Consider the following 24,968-nt stretch of genomic DNA (forward strand, 5'->3'; position numbering starts at 1 on the left):
TGTCCTTGGCGTATAGAGACCGACACATTGCAGCCTGGAGCCCGGTTTTGTTTTTTTGGGAGGGTTTTTTTTTTTTTTAACACCCCCCCCCCCTTCTCTCCCTCCCCCGCCACCTCTCCCTTTTCTCCCCTTTTCTCTTCCCGCGGACAATGCGGAATTTTAAGAAGGATTTGAATGTTATTTCGGGAAAGCAACATCCATGAGCGCCCGTAAACGCGTGGGAAAAACAACAAGTGGTTGGGAAGACGGGGAGAGGGGAGAGGAATGAGCGTTCCTGCGTGGCCGGGGGTGTCGGTGGGCACCGGAGGGTCCCGGCGGTGGGGCGGGAGGCTCGGAGAGCCCGGGAGGTGCTTAAAAGGAACGTGTTTACCGTGGTTAAAATAAAGCTCTTCGGGTTTTTCGCCGCCGGTTTATCCCCCCCGCGGATAACCCGGGATCCTGTGCCGGGAAGGGCAGGGATGTGCTGCCCCTGCGAGCCCCAAATCCCCCCCACATAACACCGCCCGGTTGGGATGATTCCTCCAGGGAATGCTTTGGGAATGAGGGTCCCGGCTCTCCATCCCCGGGGGGGTCCCCGCTTCCCACCTCCGGGCTTTGCAGGGGGGCACGGGCTTCCCCTGCCTGGGAATGGTGGGATCCTGGCAGGGATGGGGGGGTCCTGGGAGGGATAGGGGTGTTCTGGAAGGGATGGAGGGGTTCTGGAAGGGATGGAGGGGTTCTGGAAGGGATGGAGGGGTCCCAGCCAGGGATGGGTCGGTCTCGGCGGAGATTCAGGGGGTCCCGGCGGAGGTGTCAGGAGTCCTGCAAGGGATGGGAGTGATCCCGGCAATGATGTCGGAGATTCCAGCCGGGAACGGAGAGGTCCCGACGGAGATCTCGGGAGTCCCAGAAGGGTTGGAGGGATCCCGGCGGAGATGTCGGGGGTCCTGGAAGGGATGGAGTGATCCCGGTGGAGATGCCGGGGGTGCCGGCGGGGATGGCAGAGGTCCCGGCCGGGGAAGGCAGAGATCCCAGCCCGGGATGCTGGAGGTCCCGGCCGGGGATTGCGGAAGATCCCAGCCCGGGATTTGGGAGATCCCAGGCGGGCAGGGCGGGGGTCCCGTCGGGGCGGCGGCGGCGGGCGAGTCCCGGCGGAACAGAGATGCAGCGGGGGGAAAAAAACCGCCAATAACACTTTAATGGAGTTTGCGGCGATGTGGCCGGTCGCTACCAGAATACACATTTATAAGCCATAAATAAAGCATACAGAAACGATAAATTAATCAGATCCAAGTAGTTTACTCTCCCGGTAACATCAAGCGTTTGTTTCAATTACAACGATCTATCCTGCCTTTTTTTTTTTTATTTTATTATTATTATTATTATCATTATTATTTATTTTTTCGTATTGTTTTTCTCTTCCCCCCTCCCCCCTTCTTTCCCCCCTTTTTACAACGTTACAAGACTTTTGGTCCTCGGATTCCAAACTAGCGCGGGTTTCACAATGAAGGAGGGTTCCGTTTTCCTCGTGGGGGTTTTTGCTTTGCCCCCGCCACTTCCACACAGAAAAATAGATATATTTATACCTCCTTGCGACGACGACAACGAAAAAAAATAAAAATAAGCCCGAGAGAACCCCCTTCTCCCCACCCCCGAGCCCCCCAACCCGCCCTCCCCACCGAAACGAACCACCCCACAAGGCAAACCGAGGGAATCGCAGCCCCCCCCGGGTGGCTTTGGGCCGGGGAAGGGGGGGGGGGAGTGACCGACACGCCTGCCCTTGGCACGGGCCCGCGAGACACACGGCTGCCGCTTCCCGAAGGGATGCAAACGTCTGGAGCCAACAGAAAAAAAAAATAGATAGATATATGTATGTATATGCACCGTGCTGGCCAGCGCTCAGAGTCCGCCGCGCTGCCGGGGGGCCGCGGGGGGGGTGCGGGGGGGGCTCCCCCCCTCTCTCCGGGGGCGGCTTTCGCCGCTCCCCAGCCTAGGAGGAGTTCATGATGGGCCGGGAATACACACCTTGGTAGTAAGAAGTCTCTCCGGCTAGAGGGGAGGACTCCAAGCCGGGTTTGTTCGTTACGGGCGCCATGGCCAGGCTGCCGGGCATGGGCGAGGCGTAGCCCGAGTAGTGCATCACCTGCTCGTAGGCCTTCAGGTCCATTTTGTGGTGGTGGTGGTGGTGGTGGTGCGGGTGGTGGTGCTGCTGCTCCGAGGAGGACATCAGGTTGTTGATGGAGAAGGGGTGGTTGAAGGCGTAGTGGTGCTCGGGCTTGAGGTGGGCGTCGTGGGGCAGCCCGGCGTGCGGGGGGGCCAGCAGGTGCTGGCCCGGCGAGGCCGACGGCTCCCCGGGGCTCAGCCCCGCCGGGCCCTTCAGGTCGGCCAGGGCGCGCTTGTGGTCCTGGCACGGCGAGGCGCTGGCCGGGGACTCGGCGCCGCCGGAGCCCTCGGAGCCCCCCGAGGAGCTGCCCTCGCCCAGGGGCTGGCTGGGGGGCTGCCCGGGCCCCTTCTTGCCCCCGCCGCCCGCGCCGCCGCCCGCGCCGCCCCCGTCCTTGGCCGCCAGCTGCTTCTCGCACTTGAAGCGCTTCTGGCGCCGCAGGTAGCAGCCGTTCTCGAACATGTTGCCCGAGTCGGGGTGCAGCGTCCAGAAGGAGCCCTTGCCCGGCTTGTCCGGGGAGCGCGGCACCTTGAGGAAGCAGTCGTTGAAGGACAGCGAGTGGCGGATGCTGTTCTGCCAGCGCTGCTGGTTCTGGCGGTAGAAGGGGAAGAGGTCCATGATCCACTGGTAGATCTCGCTCAGCGTCAGCATCTTGTTGGGCGACTGCTGGATGGCCATGGTGATGAGGGAGATGTAGGAGTAGGGCGGCTTGGCGTGGGTGTAGCTCCGCCGGTACGTCTTGGGGTCCCGCGAGCGGTTCAGGTTGGACTGCCCGTAGATGGGGCTCATGGAGTTCATGTTGGTGTAGGGGGCCAGGGCGTTCATGGAGCCCGCTTGGCCCCCCATGGGGCTCATGCTGGGGCTCAGGTGGGCGCCCATCCCCGCCACGCCGGCCGAGCCCATGCCGGGCATGGCCCCCGCGCCCGGGGACATGCCGGCGAGCGAGGGGCTCATGCCCGTGTTGGCGTAGGACATGTTCATGGAGGTGGCGGCCGTCATGTTGGCCGTGGTGCTCATGGCCGACATGGTCATGTACGTGTTCATGCTGTTCATGCCCAGCCCCGCGTTCATGTTGCTCACCGAGGAGTAGCTCTGCGGGGGCAAGCGACACACAGGGGGGGACGTGGCAGAGGGGGGCAGTCGGGTCACCCCGCGGGGTCTGAGGGGAGCGGGGACGGTGGGGGACACCCCCCAGCCCAGCCCTGCCCGGGTCGTGGCCGGCGAGAGGCCCCGCAGCCCCGGAGCTCCGCGGGGCGGGGAGGGGGGGGAAGGGTTAAATCCCGGCGCGGGAGGGGTTGTTTTTCTCCTTAATGAAAAACAAATATATTTTTATATATATTAAACCGGAGACGGGCTGGCAGCAGGATCGGCGGAGCCGTCCCGGGAAGGAGAGTTGGAGGAAGGGACAGCGCTGCCCGGAGACCGAAAAATACCTGGGAGTGAGGAGGGGTGGGGGCGGGGGGGCAAGGAAAAAATAGGGAGCAGCCGCCCGCAGCCCTCCGGGACCCCGCGACCCCCACCCGCACCCCGGGTCCTCCACCTGCACCTCGGGACCCCCACCCGCACCTCGGGACCCCCGCCCGCATCTCGGGACCCCCGCCCGCAGCCCTGAACCGCAGTTTGGTGCCAACGTTAACCGTGCCCCGGGGCTGGGGCGGCGAGGGGACCCCGGCCGGGGCCGGGGGGCACCGGGGGGGGGCGGCGGAGCCCCGGCTCCTTCCTTACCTCGGGCTCCCCGTAGTAGTTGCTCCAGTCCGTGTGCTCATGGCCTTCCATTTTCACCGCTCCCAGCATACTGGAAGTGGAGTGCATGGCAGTTTAAAATTTAACAGCCACAACAAACGACGACAGAGAGCAACCCAAAAAAAAAAAAAAAAAAAAAGGAGGAAAAAAAAAAAAAAAAGAAGGGCGAAAAAAAAAGTCCCCAGCCCTCCCTCCCCTCTGCCGGAGCCTCTGGAGGAGGAGGAAGAGGAGGGAGGGAGGAAGGGGGGGATGGAGCGGCGCTGGGGCTGGGGTGGGATTTTTTCGCCGCTGCTCCTTGGGTGGGTTTTCGCAGCGCTTCGCGGCGAAGAGTCGCCCGGAGGCGATGGAGGAGCCGGAGGAGGAGGAGGAGGGAGGAGGGAGGAAGAAGAGGAGGAGGAGGAAGAGGAGGACAAGTGCTGCAGTGACGTGGGTGCCCGAGTGATATAGCACGGAGCGGCCGGGCGAGCCTCCAATCCCCAGGTCCTCGGCTGCCCATTTGAATAATCAGCTCACACCTAGGCGGGAGCGGCTCCTCCGCGGCCCCCCGCGCACCTCTCCGCGCCCGGCGCGGGGGGCCGGCAGCACCCCGGGGCTCCCCGACCACCCCGGCACCCCGCTCTGCCCCCCGCCCCTGCGGGGCGATCCTCTGGGAGACGATTCCCATCGCACCCCCCGCTCTCCGGGAAGCCCCGACGGGAGCTGCCTCCCCCCCCTTCCCCGGCACCCCCGATGGGAGCGGACCCCCTGCAGCCCCCCGAAAACATCTGTGTGTCCCCCCCGCAGCGCCCCGGCCCCAGCCCGGCCCCGCGCACCTTTTCTCCCCGCAGCTGCTCGGCGGTCCCGGGGGTCCGCCCGCGCCCCCCGCCCGTGCCCCGCTTCTGTCCCCCCCGGCAGCTCCGTACCCGCCGCCGCGGCTTTTCCCCGGGCGCCGGCTCCTCCCTGGGCTCCGGCTCCGGTTCCTGCAACAAAATCGCAACTAAACCAAGCAGGGACGGCAGGGGAAGGGCGGGGAAGCGCCGTCGGGGCGGCGGGGGCCGTGCCGGTGCGGGGTCCCGGTGCGGGGTCCCGGTGCGGGGTCCCGGTGCGCGCCGTCGGGGCAGCGCCGCCGCTCCCGCTGCCGAAGCGCCTCGGAGTGGGGGGGGAAAGGAGGAGAGGAGGAAGAGAGAAAGGAAGGGAGGAAGGACAGGCGGATGACAAAAATCACCCCCCACACACCCGGCTCCAAAACACCCCCCCCCCGGCTCCAAACCCCCCCCCGGCCGCGCCGCCCGCCCCATCGGCGCTGCGGGCACGGCGGAGGCTCCCGGCGGGGGAGGGGGCACCGAGGGCGGCGGGAGGGACCGGGGGGCTTCCCTGCACTTCCATTCCCCTCTGGACTGGGCCCGTGCGTCCCCCGCCAACATCCCTGCCCGGCCCCCGGAGCTGGAGTTCGGCCCCCGCCGCCTCCGCCGCTCCCGGGAGCTGTTCCACGAATTCCCACCTATATCTGCCCACCGTCAAAAAAACCCCGCAAACTTTATTTATTTACCGATTTGTTCAATTAATTATTTATTTATTTACCTATCGCTCCCGAGAGGGCTCCCCGCCCCCCCCCGCCGGCTCCCTCTCGCCGATAGTTTTAACCACCCCTCAGAGAGCAGGATTTTAAATCTCTCCCCCCCCGCCCTTCGAACACCCCAAAATCTCCCTCGGGACTCTTTCCCTGAGCTCCAACATCCCTCGGGAGTCGTTGCCAACCCCGCTCGCCTCCTCTAGAAGGGCACTCTCCTATCGCGATAGCCGCGACAGCGGCTGGATTTGGGGGATTTGGGAGCCGGTTTGGGCCGGGATGTGGGGGTGACACCCCCAAAAAGAGGGAGGGGCCGCCCCTGTCCCGCCCCCAACAGCGGTGACGGGGCGCCCCCTGTCGCCCGTTGTGGGTCCGTGGGAGGGGTGTGGGTGACACCCCCAGGGGTCGGGGGGACGCCGGAGACCCCCCCAGAGTGGGTGTTGGTGGCTCCGAGGGGCTCCCCGGGGGTCACTCCGCCTGCACCCCGTGGTTTCCATTCGCTCCAAATCCCCCACCCCGGCTGGAAGGGGGTCCCGGGCTCGGCACACCCCGACCCCCCAATCTCTGACCTCACACACCCCCAGGGAGCTTCCTGCTCCTCGGAAGCATCACGGAGCATAGTCCAAAGGCTCAGGAAGGGAGAATTCTGGGAGAATTTGGGAAAATTCGAGGGGCTGGGCACCATGAGGATCATCAGCTCCAGGATCCTGTCCCCACTCCCCACTGGATCCAGGCATTTTGGGCTGGTTGGCTTTGGCAGCACCTCTTCCCTCTGAACACAAGGTGCAGGAGGCCAATGTGTGTTCTGGCATGGCCGGATTTGGTGGGGAAGCTCCAGGAGGAGGAGGAGACAGGCCAGAAGGAGAATTTCCCCGTGCAACAAACTCCCCCACCTTCAGGCCCTGGCCCTGCAGATGCTGGGACAGATGTTTGTGTCTGACACCCCCACACGAGGGGTGGCAGGAAGCTGTGCCCACCCCGAGCCTGGCAGCTCCCAGGTTTCCTGGTTTCCCAGTGTTTGCTCTTTACCAAGTGTTGTTTCCCCCCCTCTTCAGGTCGCAGAACTCGGAGTTTTGTCACCCCCAGAGCTGAGGTTTTTCTACCTCATGTGGATTGGGAGCTGCAAAGGAGAGTTGCTTCCGCAGAGCCCTGTTTCCTTGGATTTTATCCCAAAACGTTTGCTTGAGGCCACTCCTCAGCTGCAGGGAACATTCCTACAGTTGGTGATGCAGCCCCAACACTTAAATCCCACTTTGGATTGTCTGTCCCACAGCCCAAGTGTCCCACTCTGCCCGGGCCATGAAGGACCGTCCGTGGAGTGAGAACTTCTGATCCAACACATCCCTTGTGCCTCAGGGAATGGGGGTGTCCATCCCGCTCCGCTGGGACATGGAACAGAGGGTGAACCACAGCCACCACCTCCTCCTCCTCCTCCTCCTCTTCCTCCCCACACAAAGGCTTTGTCTCTGGAACACGAGGACACGGAGCGACACCAACATTTGTATTCAGCAATGTGGGCCTGGAAAAGGCAGTGGATGGACTGGAGGTGGCTGGATATGGGATAGACCCCGGAGGCTCTGCTCCCACAAAAAACCCCCTCCTGCTCCCTTCTTTCCCTAGAGCAGCCTCCCACATGGATAAAATCAGTATCTCCTAAGAGGGCGGAAAAAGAAGCAGCAAAATATCTGTCCTTGCCTTAAAAGGAACGTTTTTAAGAAAGCCGGGGAACCTTAAAAATTAAAATTGAAAAATTTTTGGTGGTGCTTTATTTAAACACTCCCCCGGTCGGGTTACGGCGAAGGCACGATTTCCTCTCTTTAATATTTAACTAATATTTATTTTAAATTTAATTCTTAAATTAAATGCTCTTATTTGCACTTGGGAGCCACGACTGGAGGAGGCATCTCCCCCTTCCCGAGGGATGGGATGGCGGGCACAGAGCCGGGATGTGTTCTGTCCACCTCCCGTCGCTCCCGGCGACGCCACCGGTGCCTCCCCTCGTCCTCCACAACAAGCGGGGTAATTATCTCGCTCCTCCTGATAATTATCGTAATTAATCCAGCATAATGAACTCTCCCGATTGCGCTGCTCCTTCAAAGTGCACAGCAGAGTGCTGGTGGCTTTTTTTCCCTTTGATTGAGGAAATTGGGAGACGGCGGCGGCGGCGCCCTCGGGAAGAGCGACACTCCAGCAAGGAGCAAAAGGGTTGTGAGAGACAAAAGTTAACTTGAGCGGTGCCACCGGGATTTATTGAGGCCTTTCCCTGATAAGACATGGAAACTGCGGATGAATCGGTGCCCGGAGGTACTTGAGGAATGGCTGGGAGGTGGGACTGAGAGGGGGGAGAGCAAAGGGAGAAGGTGGAGCTGGGCAGGGAAGGTGCCATGGCCCCCGTGCCATGTGCTGCCTCTTGCTGGGTTTATTCCCAGTTTTTCCTTTAGGGCTCCTGGAAGAAGCGTTTTGTAAGGTCAAGGGCTCTGCTGGGCTGGGAGCATCCCCAGGAGCTTCCTCTCCAGCAAGACCAAACCACTGGAGGAGGAGGAGGATGATGATGATGGGAATTAGGCAGGAGAGAGGCTGAGCATCCCCACCAAAGCCCTGCAGGTAATCCCAGGGCTGTGCTGCCGAGCACATCCCGAGGTCACGTTCAGTCCCAGTTTGGGATCCACACCAGGATCCCGCTCCTGAGGGTGCCGCCGGAGTTCCCATAAATTCCACAGGGCGCGTCGGGGAAAACTCCCCTTTGCTCACTGAAGGACTTGGATGGGAACCATCGAAATTCCCCCTTTTCCCCCACCCACGGAGCCTCCGGGCTGGAACAGGTGCTGGGAGCGGCGGCACCGCCGGGAATTACCACAATTACACCAGACAATATTGACTCAACTGTTTGAAGAACTCCACAACCAAGTCCCTCCTAATTAGATTCAACATTTAATGGGGCTTCTTAATTCCGGGCAATATTTTCCAAGGCCTTAACGAGTCTAACAGAGGAAGAACCAGGAGTGTGCAAAATTTTTGTCCCTTTAATATCTGATGCAGAGCCCAAGGATATCAGTCTTTTGAACATTGGAACGATATCCTCCAATCCCAGGATCTCAGGGGCTCCATCACAGACGAACTCCCTTCATCCACATGAATTCCTGAGGATCCAGACAGTCGGGACACGGTTGGCATCCCTATTTTTGGCGTATTCAGTCCCTATTTTAATGTTCCTCCCCACTCTGTAATTATTCAACGTGCCAATGAACGTAACGAGCTGCTGGAACGGGTGGTTGGCACCACAAAGTAAAATAAACCCCTGGAAGTGCCTGAAGAATGTGATGGAGAGGGGAATAAAGTCCCGTTGTTGTCCTCCTCGGGCACGGAGGAGCTGTCCCTCAGGGATGGAGGAGGTTATCCCAATGGGAATAACAAGTTCCCGAGAGGCAACTGGGACAACATTTCATCTCCAGCTCCTCTGGTTTCCTGTGGCAGTGCAGGGAGAAGGAGGTGAGGAGGGAGATGCCCAGGGATGCCAATGTTCCAGACAGAGAGAGAAGGAAGGAAAGCCTTCCCTGCCTCCCAGGAAGGTCCTGCCATGGAGATTTTGTCCCAGCAGGCAAGGGGAGGTTTTACCTGGCTGACCAAAGTATTCAGGCTTTGGGTTCATTCAGGGAAATAGTTTTCATGTTTAATGATCAGTTGCTGAAAACTGAAATGTCTTTGGTTTTACAATAAGAAAACAAACAGAAAAAAACAGAATATGGAGCCTCCTCCCAAAACCCTCTGCTTTAAAAGCTCCCTGTTATTTCCTAACAAAACCCCTTGCTGCTGGAAACCTTCCAGCCTGGAGATGGTGCTTCAGTTCCCAGAGGGAATTTGCCACTGAATGAGTGGGATGAAGCGACCCCACTGCAGCCCAAGGCACAGCACATCCTCACATAACCTTAAATGGGGACCCAGTTCCCAAAGGTTTAACTCATCCCATAAAAAGGAAGGGATATGACCGGTCAAACTGGTCACGGGGGCATCCCATGGGTTCCGAGGCTGTCAGGGCCTCTGGGATGCACCTGGAGAACGGAGACAGGGAGGTTGCAGGGTTTGGAGCCACCCAGAGCCCAGGACAACGGTGGGAGAAGTGCACCTCTGGAGGCAGGGGTTGGAAGGGGTTGGAAGGGGTGCTGCCGGTGTCGGAACACGGAGACGGGAGCGTGCCCGGGCCGGCCCGGCTCTGCCATCCCACCAGGAGGCCGCTCTGCCGAGGAGATCCATCCCCGACAGGCTCTCCGAGGGCTCTGACGGACATTTATAGCCCTGTGAGTCATTACCGGCCGTGTTTAAACCACTCATACCTGGCCAAGACCTTGAAAATAGCTCCATTTATCCCGAGCGGCTCCTCGCGCGTATAAATAGCAGAGCGAGGCCGCTCCGGAGCTCGGGAATCCGGGCGCCCGGCTCCGCTCGGAGCCACCCACTCCCCGTCACCCCCCGTGTCCCCTCCTGGCTGCCACGGGGGGCGGATGGGGGGCCTGCTGCTCCCAGGGCACCCCTTCTCCCTGGGTGCCCCATCCGCGGCCGGGAATGAGGTGTCCCTGGCAGAGCCGCCGGCAAAACAGCCGGAGCGGAGCTTCGCGCTCCGGGAAAACACAGGAGCTTGGGAATCGGGCCCTGTCTGGGAGTCTGCGGTTCCGTGACTGCTAATAGCAGCCCAGGATCACCCCATAAATCTGCTCGGGGTCGGCACAAACCCGTTCCTGTGCCGCCAGGCGTGAGGGATTGGTGGCACTGCGGTGACGCCGGGACACCCGTGTCCCACCGCCCTCAGCCTGGCACAGCCAGGAGTTTGGGTCTGGAATGGGCCCCCTGCCCCAGGGGTACCCGCCCCAGTGACTCCCATCTCTAGAACCACAGGTCGCTGCCACCTGCAGTGATATTTTAATCCCGTGCTGCTCTTTTCCAGGGAAAACATTCGATTTCCACTTGTGCTTTAGGATCCAGGAAAGCTTTGAGTGCGGGACTGGCTTAGCTTTTGCCAAACAAGTGTTCACCCGGCTCAGAAATCCTTTGTTTCTGCTAAAAAAAATAACCTTGGTGATTAAAAATCCCACCTCGGGGTGAGGACAGGCCTTTGGCACCTGCTCTTGGCTTTGGGGCTGCTAAATCCAGTGCCTTTGGGCAACTAAATCCACTGGGGTTGGGCTACTAAATCCAGTGTCTTTGCCTGCTAAATCCAGTGGGTTTGGGCCACTAAATCCAGTGGTTTTGGGCCACTAAATCCAGTGTTTTGGGGCTGCTAAATCCAGTGCATTTCCAGGGAAGAACTGTTCTGCAGAGGGATGGAAAAGCTCCATGATGGAGGTGGCTCCGGCTCTCTCCAAACATTTCTCCCCTCTCTCTCTCTCTCTCTCTGATCTCTTTTTTTTTTTTTTTTTCCTCCTCAGAGGAAACATTGCCCAAATCAACACATACCCAAGGAATGGTTTTACACGGATCGGACGGCACTTTCTGCTGGAAAAACTTCCAATCAGCCGCATTCCCGAGCCGGGCTTATTTTTCACGGTTTTCTGAGTGCGTTTTGTTTCGGTGCCAGAGTAAAGAGCTGGAGAGGTACAGGCTCCAGCCCAACCTGTACCACCAGCATCCTCGCTGGATTTTGGGGACGAGAGGCCTCTGACCTACATTCCCAGCCCGGGAAGGAGCCGGGTTATCCCTCAGAATCCCCCCCCCACCCCCCCACCCCGGTTCTCCTCCCTCCCCGGGGACGCGCCGCCGAGCATCCCGAGGCGGCGGGAAATCCACCCCGCGTCCCCCAAAAGCAGCCTCCTGCGGGTGTTTTGCAGCCTCCAAATCCCCGCTCCGGAGGGTGGAACAACCTTTAACCAGAGCTTTTTAAAGCTCTCCCACCTTTGCCTCCTCTCTTCCTCCGGGAAGGTGTCCCGGCGGCGGCAGAACAAGACGGCTACAGACGGCTGCTGGAAGCCGGCGGCGCGGAATACACTGGGAGGCCTTTTTTTCCCTGGAAAATATTTCCTCGCCGCAGGCTGCGGTGACAGCAAACATTCCTGCCGGGGCTGGCGTGGGGAGGCATCACCCTGCGGGATGGCTGGGGCGCCCGGGGCGGCTCCTCCTGCCTCCCAGCCCTTCCCTCCCAGAGGGTGCGATCCCGCTGCCTCTCCCCGGAGGGAGCAGGGCCCGAGCACACAAAGGCTTTTTATGCCTGGAGCAACCGGGGGGTTTGTTTTTCCGGAGGGGAGAAGGGAGTAGCTGCCGGGACCCCCGGGAGTACCCAGGGGAGCCCTCGGCGCTCCGTGTGCCCTCGGCTCGCCGGGAAAAAGGGAGGATTGTTGAAAAACAACACATGGGATCCGGAGCTGTCGGGGAGCAAAAGCAGCTCAGGGAAGTCGGGGCTGTGGTTGTAAATCAACAGAGCTGCTGCTATTTCCATCCGTTTGGGAGCAGGGACAGCTCCCCCCCCCCTCCCCAGGTGTGTGCCAAGGGGATTTCGGGAGCTGCTCCATGGAACACACGTGGGTTGGTTCCTCACGTGGGCCTCCCAGGGCAATTCCAGTCCTATGGAGGCTGAGCCATGGGGCAGGACCTCACAGCTGGTCCCAGAGGCACCTGAGCAGCCCCAAGGTCTTTGGTTTTAGTTTTTTCATGGATCGGAGAGTCCCAGAGTGGTTTGGGTGGGAAGGGACCTGAAAGCCCATCCAGTTCCACCCCAGGGGAACTTCCACTATCCCAGGTTGCTCCAAACCTCATCCAACCTGGCCTTGGACACTTCCAGGGATGGGGCAGCCACAGCTTCTCTGGGCAACCTGTGCCAGGGCCTCCCCACCCTCACAGGGAAGAATTTCTCCCTAATATCCAATCTAAATCCACCTTCCATCAGCTCAAAGCCATTTCCCCATGTCCTGTCACTCCATGCCCTTGTCAAAAGTCCCACGTGATTATAGTTTGGAAAGGAGATATCCCAAAACCCTGGGAGCTGTGCTGATACCACTCCAAGGGGCTCAGCTGGGTTGCAGCAGGAACTGCTGGTGTCCCTTCTCTTCCCCAGCAAGGAAGCCCCATTCCCTGGGGCCATGCAGTGATCCAGTCCCACCCAGCCACAATCCAGCCGGGAAGCAGCGAGGGCACCGCTTATCTGCAGGAGCAGCCTCCCTGTCTCCATCCCCAGCCCCATTTTCCAGCTGATTCAATCTCTGCAGAGGAGACAGAGCTTCCCCAGGTCTCCCATCAGAGTTAAATCCACTCTGGAGAGGACACAGGACCACTCCACACCTCATCAGCCGAGGCTCCGCTTGGGAATGGTGGGGGCTGCTCCTTATCTCTGGAGATATCAGCTGTGGATGTGCTGGGCGTGTCCTCATCCACCGGGATTTACCTGATGGGACAACCTGGACTGTGGTTTATATGTTGGGGTCTATACTTGAGGTTTATCCCAGGGTATTGGAGCATCCCAGCTTTCATGGTGAGGGTACCAGCACATCCCAGCTTTCGCAGTGAGGGTCTGAGAGCATCCCAACTTTCCCTGTCAGCATCCCAACTTTCCCTGTCAGCATCCCAGCTTTCCCTGTCAGCATCCCAACTCCCACGGGGAGGGGACCGGAACATCCCAACTTTCACTGCAACACACAACTTTCACTCCCCCCCCACCTTTCCCCCTCCACTTCCATCACAAAAGACCCCCTAACGGGATAACTTTCCCAATCCACAGAGGCCATCCTGCCCCCTGAGGCATCCCTGTATCCCAGACCCCCACTCCACACCTCGCCACTGCAAAATAAGGTTTTTCCCGGCCAGCTGCTCTCACGGGGGGGGGGGGGGAAGCTGGGATGAAGCCGCATGCGGTGACCCCCTCAGTGCCCTCCATCCCGGTCCGAATCCCTCCTCCCATTAACACCTCATCAGCTCCCGGGGCTCCCGGCAAACACGGCCCCCCCAGCCGAGGAAATACCCCGGGCCTTGTGATGCAGAGCCCCCGGAGCGGGAGGAGGATGAGGATGAGGACGCTTCCTGGCCCTGGATGCACAGCTGCCTCCAGCCCCGGCTGCTCGGTGGGCAAACAGCACCTGGGAGGGCAGGGAGGCCAGGATGTGGATTCAGGAAGCGTTCCCCGCATCCCGCTGCTCCCCAGCCCCTCCACATAGAGATGCTAATGGGCTCCCCATTATCCCGGTCTCCCGCTGCAGAAGGGGATGCTCCCCCTGCTCCCACTGTGCCGCGGGATTAGGAGCAGCGCGGGGGGCTCGGCTGGCACCCACCCACCCGCCGGCCTTGGGAAGGAGGGGGGGGAACGCAGGATTTATTCCCCGGCAGCGGCCGCAGCCGTGAACGGCGCCGTGAAAAACAGCCGCCGCTGGCACCTCCTTTGTTGGGAACGCCGCAAGGAGCACCCGCAGGCTGCGGCGGAGATAAAGCAGCGTGTCAGCTCCGCAGAGGTCAGGGCTGGGAGCCGAGGGTGCAGATTCCTCCCTGCCCGCTCCGGGACGAGGTTCGGGTGGAAACATCAGCTGGGGCACTGGGAAAAGGGAGAGGAACCCACAGCCCACCCCGCTGCTGCTGGTTCCATCCCACAAGGATTAAAGCCCCCTCATCTCTTCAACCCCCTGTGACATGCCCAAGCCACCTTCTGGGCCTCCCAGAATATCCTGAGCTGGAAGGGATCCACAGGAATCCCACCATGTGCCTGAGAGCATTGGCCAAACGTTTCTTGACAGGGTTTGCCTGTGGAAAACCTTTCTCCTGGTTTGGGTGACCCAAAAAGGTGCTGCTTTGATAAAGAAAGGTGTGTGCAAGGCCGTGTCCATGGGCAGGGAGAAGCAGCACTTCCCTATGGAATTTTATGGCTCCTCCTCCCATAGTGAGGAGCTCAGTGTACCAGAGCCTGTCCCATTTGGAAAAGCAATCCTTTTGGAAAGGGGAATCACCCCCAAAGCAAACCTCAGACCAGCTGGGGTGGGATGCTCAGAACCCCTCCATACAGAGGGATCCCTGCCTGGAGCTCCCAGTTTGGGGCATCATTCCCTAGGGATGTGGTTATTCCCACTAGTGCTCCCTGTGAAGGGGAGAGCAGAGCTTTCTGCCCAGATCCAGTCTGGTTCACAATCAGAACTCATCAAACAGGAGAGAGGGAAGCTGCAAAGGTGGAAATAAACAAATCTGGAAGCACATTGCTGGAGCAATCCCTGGTTATCTCCCGGTCTCCCGTGCCTCCGATAGCATCACTGTGGCCATGGAAGCTCTGAGTGATGTAATCAGGGACAACCCCAAAACCCAGGCAGATAACAAATGCCTTCCCTTGTCCCTCAGGCAGCTGGAATTTCAACAGAGGTTGCTCCCAGAGCTGCCCTGTGCCAGGAGTGGGCGCTCATTTGGGGAAGGGCCGGTTTGGGGAGCTCGGGGCCACAGCCAGAGGCTGCATCCCGTGGGATGGCAGGGGTGGGAGCGCTGCCGGGATCAGCACTATGTCCTCCCTCCTCTCAGCACAGGGAGTGTGTAAATCCAGGTGCTGACCTCGCCAGGGAGCTCTGCCCTGCAGCCTGGGACACCCAGGACAGGGCATGTCCCAGGGGCACTCCCAGCTCTTCCCGCTGCCAAACCTTCCCATCCTGTTCCCTGCTCCTTCTGCAGCACTTCCAGCACGGGAAGAGCAGCTCTGCCTCCGGGTTTGGAAGATCTACATCCACGTTACATCCACCCCAGAGTCCTTTGGGCTTCCTAGTGCTGAGCAGATCCCAGACACCGCCTCGACCTGGGCCTTTCCAAAGGGGCACGGTGTCATTTTTCCAGAGGCTGTCCAGGTTTCAGCACGATGCTTAAAACACCCCAAAACACTCCCCAGCCTCGGTGCAGCCACAGAATCCGATGTTTCTGGGAACAGACTGCTGTGAAGCTTCGTGTTTTCTCCAGGCTGCAAGGAGAACCACGGAATCCCGGAATTGTTAAGGTTGGAAAAGGCCTCTGAGCTGACTGAGTCCAACCGTGTCCCAGCACTGCCAGGGCCACCACTAAACCTCATCCCCAAGTGCCACATCCACATGGCTTTTAAATCCCTCCAGGAATGGGGATTCCGTGACTGCCCTGGGCAGCCCATTCCGGGATTTGCCAACCCCTTCCCGAAGAAATTTTTCCCAACAACTCCGGAAAGAGATGGCTGTGCCACATCCCTCCTCCAGACGTGGCCACATGTTCAACACTCACCCCCCTGTCCAAGGATTTGGACACCCAAGGATTTGCCCCAGAGAGACCCTCCCCGGCACCCCCGTGATCCCAAAATCCGGCAGCCGCCTGCGAGGCATCGGCGGGAAGAGCTCCCGGCGGCCTTGTTTGACTGAAATAATTTTATTTGAATACACTTCGCTATTTCAACACTTTTAAGGTGCAGGGGGTTATTTAAGATGGATTCAGTTTTTAATCAGTTTAATGGGATTTTCTGTTTTTAGATGGAAGCGCCTCCAAATTGTCTGATTAACTTTTCAGAATCAATACGCTTAACGGCAAGAGCACACAATTATCCCGGCAAATGAGCTCCGGCGCCGCTCCTGCAGGGAAAAACCGCCCGGCTCCGGCTTGGGGGTGCGGATCTGCCCCGGGTTCCCCTTCCCCAACTCCCTGTTCCCTGAGGGAAAGGGGCAGCACAGCTGGAGATCTGCCCTCGGCTCTCCTTCCCCAGCTCTCGTGTTCCCCAGGGAAGCACGGCCAGCGGGATACCAGGATATCCTGAGCTGGAAGGGATCCACAGGAATCCCACCATGTGCCCGAGAGCATTGTCCAAATGTTTCTTGACAGGGTTTGCCTGTGGAAAACCTTTCTCCCGGCTTGGGTGACCCAAAAAGGCGCTGCTTTGGTAAAGAAAGGTGTGTGCAAGGCCGTGTCCATGGGCAGGGAGAAGCGGCACTTCCCTATGGAATTTTATAGCTCCAGCCTCCAGTGGCTGCCTGGCTTGGCTGTCACGCTCCATGTCTCAATGGCAACATGTTAAAGGCCCAAAAGAAGGCCCAGATCCCTGGAAAAGCTGGGTTGGGATTGCTGGCACCCCAAGCTGTCCCATTTGATCCCACTTCCCGGTCTCACCCATCCCAGCATCCCTCCCCACAGGTCACTCCCAGCTCCCGGTTATTCCCGCAGGCTCCCATATCCCCCCCCCCCCTGCTTTTGTCAAGTTGCATAATTTTTTGAACTTCCACACTTGAAAAATTCTTTTGGAAATGTCAGGGTGACGGGCGGATTAAACATGAGCCAGAGCAAACAGGAATGACATTATTTTAATTCTTTCGGTGCCAGGTCATTTTCTCCGTAATAACACGGCTCAGATCCCAGGCTCCTGCCCCTTGCATCATCCTTCCCCTTCCCTGCTCCCTTGTTTTTATTTGCTCATCCCACAGATAAAAGCGAAGAGGAGGAAAAGAGGTTTTCCTTCCTTTGGAAGAGATTTTTCTTCCCACTGGAATTTCGCAGGGTTTGGGCAAACTCAAACTCCCCCAAAATGCCAAGTTTTTTTTTTTTGGGGATTGGGGTGATTTTTTTTTTTTTTTTTAGGGGAGCGTTCCCTAATTTACACACCACTTGCTGCATTATTGTAATAACCTGTGTTAGCAATTCCTGGCACATTCCCAGCTGTGGAGCGCATGTGAAGGAAGTGATGTTTGGAGAAGTCAGGGCCATCAGCAGAGCCAGGATGATCCAATCCTTAAAATCCTGCCCTTCCCATTGGCCTACACTGCTCCAGGAACTGCCCAGCAAAACACCCCCCTGGATAACTGGAATTGTGGCTGCTGCCAGGATATTTCTGGCTCTGCCTTTGGGTTTTACCCCTCTCCTTTCCCCACCAGCCCGGCTCCCTAAACCAGCAGAAAATCCGCCTTTTCCCGGCAGGGTTTGTCTCCTGCTGGATCAACGAGCTGAACCAGCTCACGGAGAGTGTTGGAGCGGGAGCAGCAGTCGGAGGATGCCACAGGGATGGGAGTATATCCTGCACATTCCCTCTCTTGGCCACCGGGATCGGGAGGTTTGTGGCTTGCAGGCACCACATCACAGGGAAAAACCGAGGTGAAAAAAAGCTATTTTGGGAATTGCCAGCCTTCCCGACCCCCCTGGCAGAGGGGAGAGCAGGAGGAAGGCACCCCCAGACCGCAGCATCCTCCCTCGGAGATGCTGCATGCCACGGGAAAAGCTGGATGTGGAAGAGGAGGGCCCTTCCCATCCATCCCTGAGCAGCACAGGGATGCTGAGGAGGGACGGGAGAGCCGGGACCATCCGGCACGGCCGCAGCTGTTTGCTTGGGCAAACAGCAGCTCCTGCTGCTCTCCCAGCTGCCAGATCCCGGCTCCAGGCAGGAAAAAACATTTCCTCAGGTAGGGCTCTAGCGATGGAAGCAGGGAGTTATTTTTCCTCCAGCTGTTCATACAGCCAGTGGAACCCGGAGTCGACGTGCGGCGCCGTGGGTTTAAGCACATTCCCGGCCTCGGGGGCTTCCAGAGGGATCCCAGTGGGATGATTTCCCCCGGGAAAGCCAGGGGGATGCTGCCTCCTCCCTGGTTTGCACCAGTGGAAACAACACGTGTGGTTCTTCCCTGCCTGGCTGCTGCAGAGGCAGAGCCAAGCTGGGAAAGCCGGTTTTAAGGGAAAAATCCCTCCTGGAAAACTGGGAAAAACCGTGGCCACCTCGAAAGGAGGCAACTCAGGGTGGGGCTCACAGCGCTGGGGGCTGAACCCGAGGGCAACAAACACGGAAAAGAACCACGTTTTGTATCTTTTCCAGGGTTTTGCTGAGCAAACAGGAGCTGTTTGCCAGCTGGTTCGGAGGTGGCAGCGGCCTCCCTGCAGCAGTGCCAGGCTCTGGGAAGCACAGGGTGGGTTTCCTCACCCAGGATAAGCGGGATGTGCAGCTGGGTCCCTTTTCCAGGCAGCCTGGAAAAAGCACAGCAGCCTTTTTCCTCCCCTCAGCAGGGATCCGGGATGCGGAGGGATGGAATAGGGGAGAATGGAATAGGGGAGAATGGAATAGGGGAGAATGGAATAGGGGAGAATCTGTCTGCCTGACCAGGGAAATAAATAAATCCAGGAGTTAAAGGCATATATATCCCAGGACATCCAGGTGTTCCAGCCCATCCCCGTGCTCGCTGTCCCACCTTGGACCGTGGAGCTGCTTCCTGGCTCCCTGGTTTCCTGCCTCCGGAGCGGGATTGGGCAGAGCTGCTCCAGGTTTGCTATTTCTGGGCTCTGTTCAGGCCCAGGCCGGGTTTCAGCGGTGCCCCTGCCATAAAAAATTCCCTGTGCCTCCGTCCTGGCAGCCAGGAAACCTCGAGGAGGCCGTAGGAAGCGGCGAAGCCTCAGGATGCGGCGCTCCAAAATAAGGTGCAGTTAATTAATATGGTGTGAGGGAGTGGGGAGTGATGTCATCCCGGGCTCAGGGAGGATAAATGCATCCCTCTGTCCTGGCTTCGTCCTGCTCTTCCCAGAAATGCCCTGGAGGAAAGGCACCAGGACGAGCTGCGACCACAGATGGAGAGCGCAGGAGCTCAGGGGAAAACCGGGAATATTAACATTAATTTGGAATATTAATTTGGAATATTAATTTGAAATGTTAATTCGGAATATTGAGGAAATTTGGGATATTACACGAAGCTGTCACTGCCTTTCGCTTTCACCTGTTCCCAGTTTTCCCTCCTTTCTATCAATTTTGGGATGGATAGCTCCCACCAAGGACAACACCCCATTTGGCCCAAATCCTGATGGAACTGGAGCTCCCCAGCATTCCTTTGGCCACTGTATCTCTGCACAGCTTGGCTGTACATTGGGAATCCAAGCCCAGCCATTGCCGTTTAATCCAGCAGGATTTAGGCAAATTCCACTGTGCCGTTTAAATATTAATTAGGATTTCCCACCCTGCACCTCCTCTCCAACAGCTTCCATTCCTCCCAACCTGGGATGCATTTTTCCAGCAGGTTTGTGGCAAAGGCGCAGGGACCAGGGGGGAATTGCCAGGGACCTTTGCTGCTGGGATCAGAGATAATTCACTGAATTCCTCCCCTCTCCATCCTTAGTTCTCCAGGTTAAAAATTGGTCTGGTTTGGGGTCATGTGGATTCAGGGGGTCCTTCCCATTGCTGGAGCTGGGATAAATCCAGCTTTTTGCTTCCTGCATGGAAGCATCTTCCTTTAAGTTTAAAACACCTGGGGGAATGGGCCCTGCAAGTCCTCGGGATTCAGGTGACAGGAGGGTCCCTTCCTGCCACCTCTGCCCCTTCCCTGCTTCCTGAGGGGAATTTTCTGTAAGCTCCACGCCAAGAAATCCAAGATTTGGGCACACAGAGGGAATTGGGAACAAACCCCTTCACTGAAACAAATGAAAGCCCAGCTTAGGGACCTGCCCCAGCGAGGGCTGAACTCCACACCCCGAGCCGGGGGGTTTGGGAAGGGGAAGACGGGATCCAGGCAGGGCATCCCACTTTCCCAGAGCCTCCCGCAGCCCCTGCCACGTGTCCCAGCCCCGCGGGGAGGACGTGAGAGGCCTCGGGATGGAGCAGCTGGATCCGGAGCTCGCTCCCAGACGTGTCCTGTGTACCTTGGCCGCCGCTCCAGCCCCGGCCGGCGGCCGGATCCACACCTTATCCCGCCGCCCCACGCGGGATGCTGGAGGTTTGGGGACACCCCACGGCCGTCCCCCAGCCCGAGCCGGCTGCCGAGGCGGCCGTGGAGGTGGGAACGCTCGGAGGAGCAGACACAGGGGCATTGAGCGGGGCTGTGAAACGCGGCAGTGTCTGCCAGAGCCCAGGAGCTCCCGGGACAGCGGCCAGGCCGGGAATAAGGAACAGCACTGTGATTCCCAGACCGGGTAAACACACCCCTGCCCGGCCCAGCTCCACACCCCGGCCTCGGGGAAGGGGGGACGGCACGGCCCTGACCTCCGGCTCCCCTTCCCGCGGGGATAACGCCACCTCCTCACCCCCCGGGGAGGGCAAAGGGCCATTTATGGAGAATCCAGGTATTCCGGGGATGGAACAGCAGGAAAACACCCCGAGGAGCAGGCAGCTCCATCCAATGGATCCACGGAGAGAACACACGGGAGCAAGGGCCAAAATACCACCGAGCTTCCAGGCTTCCCTCATTTTTTTGTGGATATTCACTTTATAACCACACAAAGTTAATAAAACCGGTTTTTTCCTTATTATTCATCCAGGGTTGGACACACTGAGGATTCTCCCGAAACATTTTCCCCCTATTTTTATTTTTATATATATATATATTTATTTATTTATAAATTATATATTTATTTATAAATTATATATTTATTAATAAATTTTATATTTATAAGCTACACAGAGGTTTTTGTTATTTCCTTTATTTTCCAAAAAAAACAGTCGCATTCCTGAAAACCCCTTTTCCCCATGAGGCAACAGAAACCTTGAAGTTAAGAGGGGAAAAAAAAGCTTGGAAAGTTTAAAATTACTTATTTTTCTGGAAAACAAGGTGGCCGGGGCTGAGTGGAAGATGCCGACAGGTCCCGGTCTGATTTTGGCCAATAACCTGTTCCTAATCCAAGACGAAGTTTTCCCACATCTCCCAAAAACGTGGTGTTTTAGGAAGGGAAAAAGGAGTTTTTAAATGGGTCAATACCGGCTTGTTTAGAATTTTGGAAGGATCTTATTCTCACTCTTATTAAAGGATCGATTTTCTTTATTGAGGATGAACTGGGGGTTTTAATCAGCGTTAAAGCCTGAAGCAGAAGAATAAAATAACACCTCTAAGCACCCCAAATCCCGGGATTTGGCGGCTCCCAGGCAGAGCAGGCAGGAGAGGGCAGCAGATATCCACGTTTCGGGCTTTCTCCAGGAAACTCAGGCAGGAAAAGCGGGAAGGGGGGGGGCAGCAGGCAGGAAATTTTGGGAACAGCCTCGCACAGCGCCCAGGTCGGAATCAGATGCTCTTTAAGATCCCTTCCAACCCTAACGATTCTGGGATTGTGCGAAATTCATGGATTCCCGCTTCCGACCGTTCCCAGGAGGTGTCCCAAGGCTCGGGGAAGATCCAAGGTGTTGAAAAGCCCCGTCCGAAAGGATCGCAATGCGGGTGGGGTTACCTGGAAAAGGGGTGTGGCATCGCCTCATTTTGCCAACTAAAGCACCGTCCCCCTCTCCAGCTCCTTGTCCCCCCCCTTCCAGATGCTTTTCCCCCCCCTTCCAGATGCTTTTCCCTCCCTCCAGCTGCTCCATTCCAGCCTTTAATGCGACAAGCAGGGGGAGCAGCAGCTTCGCCGTCTCTCCTCTCTCTCCGTTATCCATGTGGTTCCTCTCAGCACCTTCCTCGGCCGCGAACCCGGCAGGATTTGGAGAGAAAACACAGGATCGCGGCGGCGCAGGCAGGGAACGGCCGCGGGGGACCCGCATTCCCATCCCAATCCCAAAAACATCTTTTCCCTGCGTTAAATGCCTCGGCATCAAAGCAGCCCCGCGGAGAGGGGATGTCTGTGCCTGGCTGCCCTGGGAGGAGGGGGTTTATCCCACAGGGGGTGGAAAAGCAGCTCTGGGAGACTCCCAGCTCTTCCAAGGCCACGGAGCAACGGAGCAGGAAGCAGAGGGGCATCGTTGCAGCAGCACCGGGGTGATGAGGTGCAGGAGAAATGCAAATCAAAGGCAAATCCGTCATCCTGGAGGGAAACAAGAGGCCTGGAGGCAGCAGGAGAAGGGATTTTTTTCCAAGGTCATCCCGGATTCCTCGTCAGCAGAGCAGAGCCCCAGAGCTCTTGGAAGAAACCACTGGGAAAACAGCACTTCCTCAGCACTTATCCCATCCCCAGCCCACAGGGAAGGGCCTCTGGAACCCTTTAAATCCAGGGAAATCCTACCTGAGGAGCCCCTGTTTACCTGTTTGTTAATCCCCAGCATCCATGGGCTCCCCTCCTCTTTTCCCAGCTGTGCCAGCTCCTTGGCTGGGAATTTTGGATCCAGGCATTTTGGGGAAGGAGGACAGGATGGGAGTGGGGGTTCCCTAGACGGGGATGAGGGGGGAAAGAGGAAAATTAACTCTGTTCCAGCTCAAAGCCAGGCTAAGGAGAGTTGGGCACAGGGAAAACCATATCCCACTTAAAACCAAGGACTCTTTCCTTGGAGGGGGTTGACTTAGAGGCTGCCTAAAAGTAGATCTTAGAAGCCCAAAACTGCTGATCCAGACATCCCCAGCTTCCATGGGATGTACAGCATTCCAGGAAAGCACCGAGCAAATCCCTCGAGCAAATCCCCAGAGCTTTTCCCTCGGCTCTGAGGTTGGGACCTGGGTGCAGCAGGGAAGCACCTGAGGGTGGCATTGAGGGGAATCCAAAGGTTAAGCTTTAGGAGTTGGCCTCAGTGATCCTTGTGGGTCATGGAATATCAGGACACTGCTCAGGATATTCCAGGATCCTGTGGATGTTCACAGGGAGTGGGAAGAAAGCAGAAGCTTCCAGAGCGCCCTAAAATGGGGACGGATTTTTGTTCTCCTGGACAAATCCTGATCCTAATAATAGGATTGTCACGTTGTGAGGGGACGTGTGGGCCCTGGGATGTTTTCCTGCTGAGGAGCCTCTCCTGCCTGCCAGGAATTGCTCGGATTCAGTCGGGATTGTTCAGGCTGTTTGATAAGCAGAGTTTTTTGGGAGGGAGGGAGGGATCCAGCCCCTCCTGTCCCTGCAGCCAGAGGAAGGTGCTCTGCCCTATTCAGCAAATCCAGCTTTTTTTTTTCTTTTTCCCTTTTATCCAGGTATTGAACCCCGAGGTTGTTTTCTTTCCAGCTTGGCTGGAGCGTTGTCAGAGATCTGAAATGCGAGTGGGGGGGTTTATTTTCTTCTTTTTTTTTTAATTCTGGACACAGCTCACCCCGCTTTTCAAACCTTCCTTCCACAAACGTGGCTGGTCTGGGAAGGGAAAACAGGTTTGGAGCCTCTGGAGAGCTCCAGGGGGGGTGGGAGGGCTGGGGGCCCCCATGGCCCCTCTGGCTGTGGTGGAGATGGACAGACAGGGAAAAAAGACACGTTCCCTTCATTCCTCTGAGCTGGAGGAGTGTAAAAATGAACTCAAACCCTGTGTCCAAAGGAGGGTTTGGGGATGAGGTCACACAGATCACCAGGGCTGGTTTTATTCCTTTGTGATCCTGAGCCAACTCAGACGGAAAGGAAGAAACTGGATCCACGGGTGAGGAAAAATAAGGGAAGGGTGAGGACATGGGCACGAGAGGGACAGATTTAGGGAACACTGCAAATGGTTCATGCCCTTAAAAATGTGGCTGTTCCCAGCAGGAAATGATCCATGAATTTGGGTTCTGGTGGTACTCAGGGCCTCAGGAATATCTAATGGCTCACACTGGGAGATGCTGCTCCACGGGGAGGAGCAGAGGCTTCCCAGGCTTGGGAATCTGCTTCCTAAAGACAGGTATATTAAATATTTATTAATATATAGTGTATTATATCTAATGTAATATAAAATAGAATGAATTTATTTACTGTGAAAAGAAAGTTATTTTACTATTAAAAGAAAGTTATTTAATATAAAATGGAATAAATTTTAAATTTAACTTTCTCATCTTTCCATGGTTTTTCACTCGTTTTTTCCAGCACAAAGCAGGGAATAAAGCAGCTCCCATTGGATGGGCCCAGAGAACTGAGTATCCCAGGAATCCCCACTCTGCTGCCCTTCCCTCAGTTCAGGAAGGTGCTGGAAGGGAAGGAGGAAAGCCACGGGCAGGAGTTTGGCTCCAGCCCTCTGCACAAATTAATCACAGACCAGCTGGAGGGAGGCACAGCTTTGGGGTAATTTATTTTGGTTTAACGACTTAATAACTTCCAGCTGGAAGGGAGACCAGGGAAAGGGAGAAACATCATTCCATGAGCATCCAAGGCTGTGGATCTCAGCACTGATGCCCCCAGTGCCATGAAAAATCCCACCTGGACACGGCCACTGTGCCTGGCTTGGGTGGGAAGGGATCTCCAACACCATCCATGCTGTCCTTGAGCACTTCCAGCCATGGGGCACCCATACTTCCTCCTAAGCTGGCTCCTAAAATAATAATAGATGGGATGCAGGCAGCAGGATGGATGCCAGCAGCAGGTCACCCCTTCTCCACACACAGGAGGGTGGGAACCTCCTCCAAAAAAACCGGGATAGGTCCTCAGAACCAGCCCACCTTCACCCTCGGCCCCGCTCATTGTTTCCCTGAAGGTTCCCAGTCCTGGAATTTCCTTTCGAGGGGCAAAACAATATCAGGAAAATCAGTTTGTCTTTTTTTCTCTCCTTTTTTTTTTTTTTCCCCTCCCCTCCCTGCTGAAAAGCTGACAGAGGCCTCTCTGTTCCTCATGGAATAACATCCTCTGCCATCCAGGCTCACCCCCGGCCCTGGCAAGCCAAATCCCCCCTTTCCCACTCGGGATAAGCCTCAGCGTGTGTCCCTGTCCCTATTTCCTGAGGTGGTCTGGAGGAAAAAAAAGGAAAGATCCTTTGTGGCTGCAGAGGAGCATCCCATCCCATCCCATCCCATCCCATCCCATCCCGTCCCATCCCGTCCCATCCGGCAGCTTCCCAAC

General features: G+C 57.4%; 1 protein-coding gene across 2 annotated transcripts; it reads right to left on the minus strand.

Annotated features, from left to right (window-relative positions):
• Positions 1-1,159: 1,159 nt before the first annotated feature.
• Positions 1,160-4,005, minus strand: FOXA2 (forkhead box A2). Of its 2 annotated transcripts, XM_064647427.1 has the most exons (3): positions 3,866-4,005; positions 2,005-3,232; positions 1,160-1,813 (listed from the first exon to the last, which is right to left on the minus strand). In XM_064647427.1, the coding sequence occupies exons 1-3, from the start codon at positions 3,950-3,952 to the stop codon at positions 1,560-1,562; spliced, it is 1,569 nt and encodes a 522-aa protein (XP_064503497.1). In that variant the 5' UTR covers positions 3,953-4,005; the 3' UTR covers positions 1,160-1,559. The 2 variants fall into 2 exon arrangements, with proteins under 2 accessions (XP_064503497.1, XP_064503498.1); XM_064647428.1 differs by having other exon boundaries at positions 1,708-3,232.
• Between the last annotated feature and the right edge of the window lie 20,963 nt (positions 4,006-24,968).

Source organism: Pseudopipra pipra, chromosome 3, assembly GCF_036250125.1.
Source record: "Pseudopipra pipra isolate bDixPip1 chromosome 3, bDixPip1.hap1, whole genome shotgun sequence".
In the NCBI taxonomy this organism is placed as follows: Eukaryota; Metazoa; Chordata; class Aves; order Passeriformes; family Pipridae; genus Pseudopipra; species Pseudopipra pipra.

What these genes read in the sequence shown, in the direction of transcription:
- FOXA2 (XM_064647427.1), bottom strand. Translation starts at nt 3,952, where the DNA reads ATGCACTCCACTTCCAGTATGCTGGGAGCGGTGAAAATGGAAGGCCAT. An exon ending in ACTACTACGGGGAGCCCGAG is followed by an intron (nt 3,233 to 3,865) that starts GTAAGGAAGGAG and finishes TTGCCCCCGCAG; the next exon opens with AGCTACTCCTCGGTGAGCAA. An exon ending in AGAGACTTCTTACTACCAAG is followed by an intron (nt 1,814 to 2,004) that starts GTGTGTATTCCC and finishes TGTTGGCTCCAG; the next exon opens with ACGTTTGCATCCCTTCGGGA.